Source organism: Tyto alba, unplaced genomic scaffold (assembly GCF_018691265.1).
Source record: "Tyto alba isolate M040663 unplaced genomic scaffold, T.alba_DEE_v4.0 Super-Scaffold_29, whole genome shotgun sequence".
In the NCBI taxonomy this organism is placed as follows: domain Eukaryota; kingdom Metazoa; phylum Chordata; class Aves; order Strigiformes; family Tytonidae; genus Tyto; species Tyto alba.
The window spans coordinates 8,967,472-8,982,391 of NW_024881303.1; the positions used below are offsets into that span (position 1 = coordinate 8,967,472).

Here is a 14,920-nt window from a genome sequence, read left to right on the forward strand (position 1 = left end):
ACTTTCCTCTTTCATATCTGTTTACAGGGTGTCATGGTTTAAGCCCAGAAGGCAACCGAGCATTATGCAGCCACTCACTCCTTCTCCCTCAGGGATGGGGAGGAGAAAATAGAATAAAAGGCTCAGGGATGGAGAAAAGGACAGGAAGGGGTGACTCACCAATTATGTCATGGGCAAAAGACAGACTTGTTTTGGGAAGAAAGAACATCAATTTAATTTGAACACCACCACCACTAATTTATCAATCAGAGTAGGACTGTGAGAAATACAGCCACATCTTAAAAACGCCTTCCACTCTCACCTCCCTTCTTCCTGGGCTCAGCTTTGCTCCCTATTTCTCTACCTCCTCCCCCTGCAGCAGTGCAGGGTGGGCAGGAGATGGGGGTTGTGGTCAGTTCGTTCCCCTGCTCCAGCGTGGGGTCCCTCCCACGGGAGACAGTGTTCCATGAACAACTCCGACATGAATCCTTCCTGCAGGGCTGCAGCACTTCACGAACTGCCCCAGTGTGGGCTGCTGTCATCCCAGTCACAGACTGCTCCAGCGCGGGCTTCCCTTGGAGTCCTGGCTGCCTTTGGGCACAGCCACCTGCTCTGGCATGGGGTCCTCCACAGCCTGCTCCACCACTGACCTCCATGGGCTGCCTTTTTTTTTTTTTTTTAATTCTTTTTATAAGATGAGGACAGTTTAAAAGAACAAGGAGAGAAGAAAACAATAACAACAACAATACTAACAGAAGAATATATAAAGCAAGTGATACACAATGCAATTGCTTACCACCTGGTACCCCGCGCTCAGCCCCTTTCCAAGACGTGATCTCCCAAACCCCTGGCCAGCTCACCCAGTTATATACTGAACCTTATGGCAGTGAGATGTTGAATATCCCCTTCACCAGTTTGGATCAGCAATCCTGGCTGTGCCCCCTCCCATCTTCCTGGGGAAATTAACCCTATCCTAGCTGAACCCAGGGCATTATCCACCCCTTACTCTATATCATTTACATCATGCTCGGATCCTACACTTTCCAATTATTTACCACCGCTTTTTTCCTGTCTTTATATACACACACACTACATATACACACAGAGGTATCATCCCCTTAGTCTATGGGGCCTCCCTCTAACATGTCTGTTGAGTTTATTAATCCATGACTTTGGGGCTCCATCTGTTGACCTTGATGGGCTGCAGGGGCACAGCTTGTCCTCTCACCACGGGCTGCAGGGGGGGGGGTCTCTGCTCTGGAGCACCTGCCCCCTTCCTCCTTTCTCCAACTGGTCCTGGTGTTTGCAGAGGTATTAACCTCACTAATCCTCCTCCTCCCAGGTTCTCGTTCTTAAATACGTTTATTGCAGAGGTGCAGCTGGTTGGCTCGGCCTTGCCCAGAGGCAGGCCTGGCCTGGCTTGGAGCTGGGGGACCTCTGAGAAGCTTCTCACAGGAGCCACCGCCGTAGCCCCCTGCCCTGCTACCAAAACCCCACCACACACAAACCTGACACACAGGGCTTTGGGAGAAGCTGACCTCCCTGAATGTAGACACAAAGACTGCTGATCAGACAGGAAATTTCCCAATTTTTTTGACTCAGAAAGTCTTCCAGAAACATTTTCAAGTGGAAAATTCAGTGCCAGCACAGTTGAAAATTTCCATGATGAAATTTCAATTTTGTGGGTGAAAAAAGTTATCTTCTCTAACCATTTTCAATAAACTGCATTCTAGGATTTAATGGATCATCAGGGCCAAGACTAAAGGTAAGATACTTGAGATCCCTTGCTTATTAGAAACTTTGTTGGTGGCTTTTAGGGAGAATGAGGTTTTCAGACTCCACATGAATGTGTCCACACAGCCCAGGGTCTCCCAGCTTGTCAGGTCCACATTCTGCCAGCTCCAGAACGCACACTGCTTTTTCCTCCCAAGGAAAAGGTCAGATCCTAAAGAGCCAGTAAATCTTTTTAGCTTTTCCTTTCAAAATATCTTCTCTAAACAGTATTTTCAATGTAAATATTGTTGTCTCAAATTTTGTCATGGAAGGGGAAGCCATGTTTCTGCCCACTCTAGGTTTAAGTAAGCTAAAATAGTTCTGTAACTTTCAGATACAAGACCTGGAACACATTTTGGAGGATATTTCTGAAAATGAGAATAAAGCACAGACTCTGCGCAACTGGCTGGAAGCTCAGAGTGATCGACTGAGATCTTTACAAACCCCAGCAAGCCTGATCTCTGCACAGAACACATTAGATGATTGCAAGGTAAAGCATTATATGTGTGATATTGTTGTAAAAAACATATTTAACACTTTGCTGAATCCAGACCAAAGAATTGCACGGATTTTAATTTAAAAAATGTAAAGGAAGTTGCTATTTCCTAGAAGAATACTACAATGTAATTTAAATTAAAGCATGTTAGGTTCAGGTGATAAAGAGCCAGGTCCACTTTTAATGTGAATTGTTATTTTATGTTCTTTTTCCTCTAATCAAAGATGCATCTGCTGTTGTTCCATGGTATTTGGAGCACTGTGCAGCAATACTGTAGGTCTTATTCTGAGATGCCTCCAAAATAAGTAGTTCTCAGTTCAGCATAGCCATGGTAAAAGCTATCAATTCCATTAGTTTCAAGAGCTCTGTGGTGGAAGTGTCGTGGCAACTACACAGTCCCATTTGGAAAAATGGCAACTCGTTCTACTCTTGCCCTAGAATGTAGGCTCTGCACCAGCCTCAAGAATCTGGGTGTCCTTTGGTTTTGTTGTCTTTTTTTAGGCATCAGCTCCTTCAAAATTAGTACAGGTGCAGCCAGCTAATAACTGGCTCCGATTACTCTGACAGTCTTCTGATTTCATTCAGTACAGTGCTCCCTCTCTATTTTTTAACATGGAATGTTTGTTCTTTCATTGCCATGGTTACGTGTCTCTCTCTTGTAGTAGGCTGCTTTTATTGGAGTGCTCTGTTAAACACTGTTACTTGTGTCTCGGAAGCACTCTGAAACATATGGAGGGGCAGAATGAAAGAAAGACACAGGGTATCTTTGATTAAAACACTAACACTTGCTCACAGCTAAGTACAGTGCTAGGATGCAGGTGGCTAAAATGTTTCATTAAGATTAGTTTGCTCAATAAAAATGAGGTCCGAATTTGAAAATCTTTTGGGGACAATAAGTAGAGCAGAAAAAGGTCATGGGTTTAAGCATAGTATTATAGGAAAATGTTACAGCCCATTTTGTGTATGGATATTTACTCATGTTGTGAAGAATTTATTGCTGAGCTTTCCCCAGCATGACAAGACCAGTTTATAATCTCACTGACTGCATTAGTGGAGAAGTTATTCTCCCAGACATCTCCATTGATTTCAGTGGGGTTTCTCCCATGGGAATAAGCCTCTGACTAAGGGGACAAACTGAAAATAACATTCCAGAAGTTCTTAGGATGTCAGGGACCCTCCTATTGCAAAGTCAATTCCTATCTTACCTTCGTCTGCTGGAGCAGAGGAGGGCTTGAATGCTAACCTGCCCAAGGAAAAGTTTGGCTGCATTAATAGAAAAGCTTTTTGCATCTGGAGAGGTACAAAGAGGCCTACGTGGTGGCTGAGGAATTAGCTCCTGATGTTTTCCTTCCCAAGCATGATGTCCAGTGCTGATGCTGACACTAAATGAACTGATTCTAGCTCTACCTGTAGAGGACTGTCTAAAGCAGCCACTGTAACTTTGAATTTCTGTAAAACAGTTGCTCTGTATCAGAGCTGAAATGGTGGTGGTGTTGCATGGCTGAAGAATTGCACCGGACTGGTTTTAAAGAAGGAATGTTTATCTAAGTTCACACAGAAAGTTTTTTCTATGGTCTCATCTAAAGATCTTACTTGTCTTCCTTTTTCTTTTTTTCTTCTTTCATATAGGAACTAGAAAATCAACTCACAGCTAAATCCAAAACTCTTGATGAGCTTAAACAGAGTTTGGCTTTGAATGGTAGTGCAGAACAAACCCCAGCTCTGTCTCTCAGGATAGCTGAGCTGTGTGAAATGGTGGACATCATTGTAAGCCAGGTAAAAGCTTTGTTTGCATTCAGATTTCCTCCGGTACATGTTCTTACCACCAGTGATATTAATCTTCTTCATGGAATGGCAGGAGCTGGTACAAAAAAGGTGCAAAGTATTCCTTACTCTTAATCTTAGCCTTCCTATGAACTTCCTTTTAAGTCTTTACCATAATGTAAATTCATGTATTTCTAAGCTTGAGAGAAAAAAAAAGTCTGAAGCTGCCTATGCCTGCCTCATTCTCACTGCCAGATGAAAGAGTCCACACCACTGGATGGCTTTTGCTATCTTCAAGTCCTGTGTAGTTTCCAGTTGCTTCAAGGAGAGTCTGGCAGATTGGTTTCCCATGCAGACTGACTCCCCAGCAGTTTGCTTTTATAGTTATATTATCTTTATACTTGAAACTGATCTTTTTTTATCTAGATGTAATTGGTAGGCACAGAAGATGTAATAATTAGTATATTTATGGATTGAAATTTGTCATAATAAATAACCATATACTGTAGAGGATTATATGTGACGTAGTGATTGTGTGTATAGTTAAGATTCTCTTACACTTTCTGTGATAATTGCCTTGCTTTTGTTCCTCAAAACTTTGTGAAAGCTGAACCCTTTTGCATTAACTCTTTCACATGAGATGTTGTTTCAGGATGGGTCTGCTGCTTCTTGTTTTAGGTTTCAACAGAAATGATGTGGCTGTTTCTTACCAAGAGAGCAGAGAAATTTGTGTCTGTGTACATGAAAGTTCTTCCTTCTGCTGTAGAGCTGGGGATTGAAATTGGCAGGATTGACAGCCTAGTGCTTTTTTCTTCTTACAGTCACCATGGGTCATGTTAATTTTAGTATTTTTATGACTTAAGTATCAAACTTAAGAACTGCAGAATGTTCTTACAGCCTAGCTGTCTGCATGTGCAATGAAACACCGAGTTCAGCTTTCTTCCCACCAGTGACTGCTCTCGGCAGATCCAGACTGTGATTTCAAATATAGGTCTAAGGAGATGCAATACCTTGATTGTATTGTCTATAGGTTGATCTCAAGACTGTGAGTCTGTGGCCCAGAGACATCTCATGAGCACAATGTCTTTCCATCTTCCTTTTGTGGGCAGTAATTAGCTGCAGGCTACAAAAAGCAAGTAAAGATTCCTCCCACTTATACCATGATTCAAATGAGAATAGGGATGATTAATCCATCTACTTCTGCATGCCTAGAACTATGATACTAGGATACAGTGATCCACGCAGCCTATTTAGCATGCACTACAGTGTAGAGGAGTCTTCATCTTCCATTGTGTGGATGCATAGTCATAACTGAAATCTGACATCTGGCTTTGCCGGGTCCCCTGGAGACATGCTTGTTGGCTTGCCTGGTTTTCATGCTGTTCTCAAAGCATCTGGTACTGGCATGACTGAAAATAGATATAGATGAATATTTTATCTAACCCAGGACATGCCTTATGTACTTACCTGGTACAGAAGGATAAACATGACAAATCGCATGGAAGGAGGACTGTGGGTTTGTGTTTGCAATGTCTAGGAGTATGTGACAAATGGAAACCATGCTTGCCACAATATAGATTAAATGCCTGTAATAATGAAAGAGACATAGAAAACAAAGAGGATATCTGTCATTTAATTTTATCTGAGAATCCTGAAGTTCCTAGACTGTGATTCAGGCAGGCCTGCATTATTAGAGCACAATGGCATATGAAGGATGATAGCTCTCCAGAGTATTGTAGTAGCATCTTCTTCCATACAAAACAATTTCTGTTCAAGTTTTCATTAAAAGAAAACAACCTCTGGATCAAACTATCTGCATCCTATGAAGATTAAGGCTCTCAACTTCTTCCTACTTCCAGTTGATTTTGGCAGGAAGGAATAAGCAGTTCATTATTTCAGTACTTTTTACTTTGGGGGGGTTCTGTAGTTGTGCTGACAGAATAGTGCTACCTTAAACTCTGGTTAAATTTTTATTTCCAGCAAATACTTATACTTCACTCTCAGTACTGTTTATTGCTTGGTTTGAAGTCTGCACAATTCCTTACCAAGTAGGAAGATACTCCAACTGTTAGGTTCTTGCAGATTGTCATGGAGTGAGAATTGAACTGAGATTAAGTCAAATTTAAAGGTGATTTATGTTAGGACTACCCAAGAAATAGTAATAGAAGTGGTTCTTTTGCAGGTTGCACAGTTAAAGACCTCAATGCAGTCAATACTGGAGCAGTGGAGAGTATATGATGAAGTTTATGCAGAAGTAAGCCTGATGACAACAAGATATTTGTACTGCATAGACCAGTGCAAACCTTCTGTGGTATCACTGGAAACTCTGAAAAACCAGGTGAAAACCCTCCAGGTAAATCTACTGAAGTTGTCTTATTTCTGTACTTCCTTCTGTGCCTTTAAACAAACAAATGAGCTCCACTGAAGAAAAGAAGAAAAATCTATCTGAGCAACTACCTCTTTATTATAGTGCCATTGAAATCAGTGGATTTTTTTTTTTTTAACTGCAGAGGCACTGAGGGCTATATTTAGACTCTGTACTTTATTTAGTACATAAGTTAAACTTTGGTGCAATTTAGGTACCAAGTTTTAAGAGAGTACAGGTCAGCTGCTACCACATCTGCTAGCAGAGCCTCCATTTTGGATTGCAAAGATCCTTTGACATTTTAGTCTTCCACATGTGCTGGAAGACATCCCCATATGAAGTACCAGGTCCTGATGCTCCCTTGCACTACAGAGCCCAGATGGACATGTGCACTCCACCACCATCCCTCATATTAATGTCTACTCAGTCCATATCTAATCCATATGGACAGCAGGAATTTTGGCTGAAAATACAGCTGGCAAAGCACCAGCCATCACTGTGTGTGTTTGCCTAAATGTTACTCACCATTCAGGTGAAAGATTTGCCCCCTCACTTGCGCTTCCCAAGGAAATGCCATGCCATAAGGCTGTAGCATAACCTGGAAGGAGGTGCCTGTGCATTGATGCTGGGACTCAGTGCAGAAATAAAGGGGACCTGGGAGAAAATTGATGAAGGGAGCATGTCTCTAGATCTGTGATTTGAACGGTCCCCTTGGGGTACTATGTCCCAGCCACTGTGCCAGTGACCACTGACACATTTTGCATTAAAGTGTTATTTGCATTAAAGCATATTTTCACATAGAAACATTACTGGAGTCAAGGTCCAGGACCCAGGATTTCCCTTTCCAAAAGCTGTGGCTTGGGCTGGGTGGGTGCAGCAGCCCTGGGGCAGAGCAAGGGGGATGCCTGAGCCTGGACAGTTCTGACTGCTGCAGCGCAGTCAACTGTTCAGTCACCCTCCAGAGAGCTGGGATTTCCTGCACAGATTCTGAATGAAGCTGGGCATAAATGGTGAGCATAAATTCTCTGGATTGTCTTTCTGCTCTGCTTGGCTATTACAGACTATAAGTGGGGCATCTAGAGTAGACAGTCAGGCTGGCCCCATGTCTGAACGTTTTACAGATACGGCTAAAATCCCATTACCTGCCTTTAAATGAGTGTTGAAAGGCTGCGTAAGCACTCCCTGTTTCGGTGTAAATAAGGCCTGTTTTGGTTTATTTTCAAGTTATATTAGAAGTGGTTCAGGACAAACTGAGGCTGTGAATCCCAGGTACGTGCCTCTTGGCAGTAAAGCCTGCATAAGCACTTTCCACCCTCACCTGGGGACACATAATAAATGGTGGGAACGGGGCACCTTCTTACCTCCCTCCTTTCATAACCCTCTTTATTTTTAATCTGGATCGGTTCACAGATACGATCCATGGCAGGATTCTGCAATTGCCTGTATCAAGAGGGGGAACATGCAGCTGGAGACAGGAGTTGTCAAGTCAACTTCACTGCCAGTAGGAATTTCCCTGAAACAGTGGCTTAAAATAAAAACATTTTTGGTTTCTAGTGAATTAATTTAATCAGTTCAAGGCTGTGGGTTTGTTAAATGAGCTGTTTCTTTAAGAGCAAATAAGTTACCTCAGTTTAAAATAGGCCTCTTGAATATATTTTTTAACCTGGATCGTTTCACCTCTCTTTTAGCTTCCTAATCTTTAGGATCAGATGCTACATTTTTCACAAACATTTTAGTCTGTGCTTTAAACGTGTGACATTATTGCTACCCCATCCCTACCAATATATAGGGGAACCTATACTTAGGTCATTCATCTGCATAACTAATTGCAATAATTAATTTTACAGTCTCTTCAAGATGAATCGGAGAACAGTGAAGAAAGTTGGGCCAAGCTCCAGGCTGCTGCCAGTAACCTGAAAAAGAGCTGCTCCCCCTCCTTTGCAGAGATTATTGAACAGAAGTGCACGGAGGCACACAGTAGGTAAGCTTGTGAAAAAGGCCCCCAGTTATTAGTATTAAAAAAAAAAAAAAAAAAAAAAGTTGCTGAGGCAGGACTTGAACATCTGTCACATTTTTAAATCTATATTAATACAGCTCACCTGTCTAAGGTACCTGTGTGAGGAGTAGCTAATACTACCTTTTTTGTGATGGATCACAGAGCACAAAATGGTGCTGTGTCAGCAGGCTTTCACTAACATGGGTATGAATGCAAAGAAACTCCCACAGGAATCCTATACCAAATCATGTTCTGGAGGAGAATCTACTAGGAAAATGCTCTTATTCTTTGATATGTTGGCAGGTGGAATTCAGTAAATGAAGATGTCACAGATCAACTGCGGGCAGCGCAAGCAACCCTGCAGCTCTGGGAGCCCTTCAATACTTTATGCATTGAGGCAGCAGTCAAGTTAGAACAGCACAAAGAGCAATGCACTCAGCTCTTGGATGCTCACGTGCCCGAGGATAACATGATAGAAACCCTGAAGCAGAGGATACAGGATATAAAGGTACATAAACATGTTTTTGCTGCCTGGTACAAACCAGGATTTATTTTTGAGAAATAAATCAAAAGAACACCTTCTTCCCTCCTCCTCCCCCAAATCCAGCCAGTGGAAAACATAAAATCTGTGGGTTTTTTCCATTAACAGGCACCTTTGTATTTCCTTTAAATACTTTGACCAGATCCTGACACCAAACCAAACTAAAGTTAGCACAGGATGGGAAGAGAGCAGAAGGGAGCAATCATATTCCATCTCTGCCCCTTTCTGATCTATACAGAGAATAAGGCCTGTGTTGGAAGGAATTGTTAAACCAAAAATTATTTACTTTATCAGGGATTGCTTGGGAGGAGAGATAATATCTACTAGAACAGTAGCTGGGAAAAAAAGATGAGTTTTCCAGAACAGAGGACCATCTTGAGGTCTTCCATAGTCTTAAAATTGGGTTTATTTGGGTTTGGTACTTTTTTTTTGGCCTTGTCTAAGTTCACAGATTTCTGAGCTCATTAGATTATCCTAATTGCTTCTGATTTTAGGCAAACGAGATCTCATGCTGAGACCACAGGGTACCTTTGACTCTCTCAGGCAGCAAAGCTGTCATTAGGTTCTGACATTTTTGGTTTCTTCAGACTGCGGTAAAGAAATATAATAATCCTTATTTCAGGACAGAGCAATGATTCATCACACTTTATGAACCTCTAGCCACATACTGGAAGAAGTCCAAAGTACTCTATTTTGTATGTGGCCAATTAAGAAACGTTACATTATGGGAACAAGAACTCATATATTTCTTCCTGTGTCAGAAACAATGGACAGCAGCAAAGATTAGACCAAAACATTTTCACTTTCTTCTGATCTACCAATGGCTATGACATAAATTCATCAGTATGTCAGCAAAAAAGCATCACATTTGCTGAAAATTTTGGGGAAGAGTTTTGCACCTACTAAGCAAGGCGTGACCATTAGAGTGCCATTAGCACTGTAAATCCTGTCCTGGTATGTGTGGGTAGGATGCATGCAATTTATTGTGTTTTTTTGCAAGTGGTGAGTTAGAAGAAAGGGGATCAGTGATATGGCATATGAGTAACGTGTATTTGAAAATACATGAGCATTAGAAAACTGTATTTTAATCTCTCTAATCTTTTCCTCTAGTATATATTAGGAAAGATTATGGTTTTATGGAATTCTGTCACCACAACAAATAAAGTCCTATGTATACAGTAAGAAATGAAAATGAGTTATTTACTAAATGGCAGAAGTAGCAGTTTACAATATGAGCCATTCCAAAGACAGGGGTCAGGAACTAAGAGCCATTTTGATTTTTAGGGAAATATGTCTGCTCTATCAATCAGAAGTCTTTGTTTATTACTCACAGAAAAGACAATATACAGTGGCAAATTTCAGGGGGTTTCACGGCTAAAAGTAAATGAGAGTTGTCCAGGTCAAAAAAAGTAATCAAGTACATTGAATGAGTATAAAATGACTCCCTTTGTTCTTCTACTGCTTTTAGAGTTTCATTTTGTAGCATAATTTCTGTAGTAAAGGAGAACAAATAAAATCAAAACCATAGTCCTCGGTCACTAAGGGATCCAAAGTACCGGTATGTTTGTAGCATAATAGCATTTCTCATCTGCAGCATGGGCCCGTTTCTCCATCTGCTAGTGTAAATCCATTCTGTTAGAGGATCCATTCTGATTTCTCTCTCTAATCTCCTCTGTAGCAGTAGCATCCCACTGCCTGAAGTCACTGGTGTTCCACTGGACTTTGAACTGTGCCTTTCCCAGCACTAGAGTCGATGGATGCAATTCCCATTATCCTCTGAGTAAAAGACTGAAGCTTTTAACATAGCTGAATTTGGCTCCCGGAGGAGATCAACAAAAAGAGCTTAGTTACAGCAACAAAAGATACTAAATGAAAGTGGCACATGAACGACGATCTGATTCATTTGCTGACTTTTTTTTTTTTTCTTTCCCCTTCTCCCATCAGAATTTACAGCATGGCCTTCAAAACATAGCAGGATGCCGTACCCAGATTGCTTTGCTGGCTGATAGGATAAAGCAGCAAGCTGGGACAGCTGTACAAGCCATTCTGTTGGAGAAGCTGCAGCCGCTCCAGAGGGCATCGTATTTGGAAAAGATGTTGCAGAGAAAGTTAGATGAATTTGAGGTATTTTTTTTTAATATTAAATTAGCTGTCAGTGTGAGCTACCTTCTTCACTAGGGCCCTCTAGTTCTTGAATCGAAATGAAATTTCAAGAAAATAGAACTTGACTAGTTGACTTGATCAACTATGTAAGGAAATAATACAGGGAGCCAGAGGGACAGATGAAAGAAGGGTTTTACCCTTCTTACCTGCTTGTGTTGCTCTAACAAGCCCTTGTAAGTGGACCTATTACAGTCACTCAGTTATGAGACCCTCAAATGATTAAAGGTTAGGAGATGTATTTTTATTCTATGAACTTTGAAGTAAGTTGTAAACTTTCTCAGCTCTGCCTTGGAAAAAAAACTAAGGGCTCAGTTTGCTTTGATAAGAATGCACACTACGTACCTAAAACCAAACAGAAAACTGGTCATTTGATGTAATTTTGAAGACCAGATTCACATTCTTGTTCAGGCAGAGTAGGGAGGGACCTGGAGCCAGGCTTTGCTGTATGATGCTCTGCTCACAGGAGTGCTGTGGGATTGACTTCCCTTCTGCTCAGGTATTCCTGGGAAAACTTCCAAGCAAATGTATTGCTGTACATTTACTGATGTAAAACTGGCCTGTTCCTGTGAAGAAGTCTGGTTTCAATGAATTGTTCTGTTCTAAAGTAAACCCAAATTCATCAAGAAATTTTCAGCCAGCTCTATTTATGATTCCATCTACCAGCACAGTTCAGTGGCTGGAAGCCAGATATCTTTGTGAAAATAACAAATCTCTCATATTTTCTGTGAACAACTTGCTCCATGAAAAATTTTATTTCTGTGTAGTCATTTTCTCTGGTGTAACCCTATAGTATTACCACAGAACTGTCTCTCCCCACAGCAGTTTTTGCCATTCATTCCTTATAAAAATGTTGCTGTTTCAGTGTTCTTAGAGATGTGGAGCTTAATTCTTGCAAGAAAGAAAAAGCTTTCCCAGTGCTCTTCTCCCTGACCCAAAGAAACCAACCTAGTGAATAAAAAATGTTGAATTACAGCCCCAGTTAGTTTTCTCCACAGAGCTCATGTAAGCTGCACAGCCTTGGCCGTAGGCAAATGGGAGCAGGCCCTGTGTGGAGCTCAAGTTTTGGCTGTCCAATTTCACAATAAATCAAGGAGCCCCAAGCTACAGAAAGGTATTGCAGATGACCCTATTCCTTCCAGATAGGTATGAACCTCTCAGGATTTAATGATTCAGTTTCTTGCTCTCTGCTTTGGCTTAAATTTTCCCCTTATCCAGTGCAAAAACGTAAAAAGTTCAGTGAGTTTTAAGTACATTGGAATTTGGATTTAACATGTTTTGTTTGTTGTTTTTTTTTTCTGATGATACTACTTATTGCTCCTTTTTGTATACTGAATATGCGTATTAAATCATAATTAACATAAATATGCAATATTCACCCTAGTTCAATCTTTTACAACTGGAGGATTTCAAGAACTGCCTTGAAAAGCTGGAAGGTCACGTCAAGAACTGCACAGATGCCTTTGATAGTCTCTGTCTAGAGGGAGGAACAGACAACTTAGAATTGCTCGTGGTATGTTCAGATTCCCAAGTGCAAAAAAGATACTGCTTAGGATTTAAGTGTCTGTAGGATACCAGCTTCTGCTTACTTCCAGGAACTATTTGTGTCCTAAGTATCGTAGTTATAGCACTTCCATTGGAGTAACTGTGATCTTATCCAAAACACAAAAACCAATTATTTAAGTTCATAAAAACTCTAGATATGCATTTCAGGCCAAATAACTCAATGGAGGGGAGGAAAATCACATAGATTTGGGGCTCATGGGAGATCTTTTTCCCCAGCTTTGTTTTGGAGCTACCCTGTTTCCCTCAATATAGGGTACAGAGCAAATCTGCATGTACCAACTCTGAGTATCTGTTCAGTATTGCTGGAAATGTAGGCCTTGTGTAAGGGAACTGTGACTTTTTTGTTTCCTATATTCTTTGAAGTTAACAAAGAAATGTGTGTGGGGGGGGTTGGGTTAGCATTTTGGATGCATAACTTTCAGATACTTTCTACAGGAAAGGCTTCTGTATTTATTTGAAATTAAATAGAGGCAGTATTTTTTGCAATTCATTTCTTTATTTTACTTCCAGAATCACACACTGGAGCTCGCTGCACTTTCTCCAAGCATAGAGAGTTTGAATGAAGCAAGCATTAAGCTGCCACTCAGTGACTTCACCCTTAAGAAAATGCAGAGCCTGACTCGGCAATGGAGTCAGAAAACAGCAGCTGCTCTAGAACACTGCAGGTCTGAAATGCAAACAAAAAATCACGACTAACCATTTTATTTTCTGTGAGGAAAATCAAAACCAAATTAAAGTATGAGAAGTCTTGGAATCTGTTCTCAGCTTTCTCAAGGGCTTTCCAAGTTGAATTCCTTCCCTTTCAATTTACTCGATTATTCAGTGGCTATTTGTATTCCAAGTGACTTGAAGCAAAAATCTGGATGTTCATAGGTGAAGGAGGTAGCAAAGTGCCAAACAAAACCCTATTACATTAGTATTACTAACCACCACATTAGATTGTATGCAAACATATCCAGAAAAACAACCACCAACACAATAGTTTCTGATTATTTCTTTTTTTTTTACAGTATGCGTGAGGGAACTCAAAATGATGAAAAGAAATTCTTTCAGAAATGTGAAAACTGGATGAAATTCCTAGAAAAAATGAAAGAGGCCTTAAAAACAAATATTCCAGGACGGTTTGAAGAACTGGAAGAGCAACAGAGAGTATATGAGGTAAATCTAACTCTAAAAATGGAACTATCTTCTTGAAACGGGTGGGTAGTCAGTAGAAAATTTTGAAGTTAAATCTGGGCAGAGTTCACTCTTGAAATTTGGCCTTTTACTTATTCAGAGGAAAATTTTAAAAATGTGAAAATCCTTTTCCAAAATGGGTGGATGGATCCCTTTTTGCAGGGATCAGACCTTCATGAGTGCATCCTCAAGTGCTGTGTCATAGAAGTCCTAGATTTCTCCAGCCCTGAGGTTACTTGCCTGTCTGCCTGTCCCAGAGCACCGAAGCCTCTGGCAACTAGCTAGGCAGTTTGCTGGTGATCAGGCAGGAACCTTAACAGTTTCTGGAAGCACTACATTTAAAACATAATGTTTTCAGAGTGCATTTCCATCTTGACCAGTTGTTGGATTTTGGTGGAAATCTGTTTCACTGGCATTTTTCCAAACACTTGCTATTGGTTATATAGTGCATCACACATGTATGGCAGCATCCATTCAGAGGAGAAGGTACATTGCACGCTAGCAGTAGCATGTGGATGCAATTCTAGGGAAAGTGTCTATCTATAGACTTTGTCCTAGTGGCAGGAGGATGGTAAAACAACCAAACCACAGCAATAAAAATCACATTTTAAATGCGAAATATCATGAACTGTTAGGGTAAGTGTTGTGCTGCTGCAGTGGATCACAGCTTCACACTACCCAAAGTACTGTGGCTGATTTCATGGGGTGTTAAGTCTCTGCGTGTTAGCAATATTCATTAGGATTGATAGAAAGTGATTTTCTCTCTTTTACTTAGACCTCTCCAAATCAATTCATTCATTGCAATGAAATTATTTATAGAATAAACTTTTGCTCGTTCTGATAAAGAGCAAATTCACCCTTATATGTAGCTTTTTTAAACCTTTTATGTAGGTTTCTCTCTAGATTGCATTTCTTGTTAATTAGTACAGCAAACTTCAGGCTTCAGATTACCTGTACCATACAGCTCCTGGTGGGTTCTGCTGCCACATATGTGCAAATCCCTCCTGGTATCCAAAAGGTGTGGAGTCTTTTAGGATGCATTTGACACTAGCACTTGACAATAATAGAGCTTTCAGCATTTAAAATAAAATAAATGTTGTCACC

At 40.8% G+C, this 14,920-nt stretch overlaps 1 protein-coding gene across 8 annotated transcripts in view; it reads left to right on the plus strand.

Moving 5' to 3' along the window:
* The window catches only part of SYNE2 (spectrin repeat containing nuclear envelope protein 2), a 198,665-nt gene that overhangs the window by 139,900 nt on the left and 43,845 nt on the right, over nt 1-14,920 (plus strand). For all 8 annotated transcript variants that reach the window (XM_042798988.1, XM_042798991.1, XM_042798987.1 and 5 more), the window contains exons 85-93: nt 2,087-2,242; nt 3,878-4,024; nt 6,195-6,365; nt 8,225-8,358; nt 8,677-8,881; nt 10,859-11,038; nt 12,459-12,587; nt 13,151-13,305; nt 13,651-13,798. In XM_042798988.1, the coding sequence (XP_042654922.1) occupies nt 2,087-2,242; nt 3,878-4,024; nt 6,195-6,365; nt 8,225-8,358; nt 8,677-8,881; nt 10,859-11,038; nt 12,459-12,587; nt 13,151-13,305; nt 13,651-13,798 (1,425 nt within the window). The remainder of the gene's footprint in view (nt 1-2,086; nt 2,243-3,877; nt 4,025-6,194; nt 6,366-8,224; nt 8,359-8,676; nt 8,882-10,858; nt 11,039-12,458; nt 12,588-13,150; nt 13,306-13,650; nt 13,799-14,920) is intronic.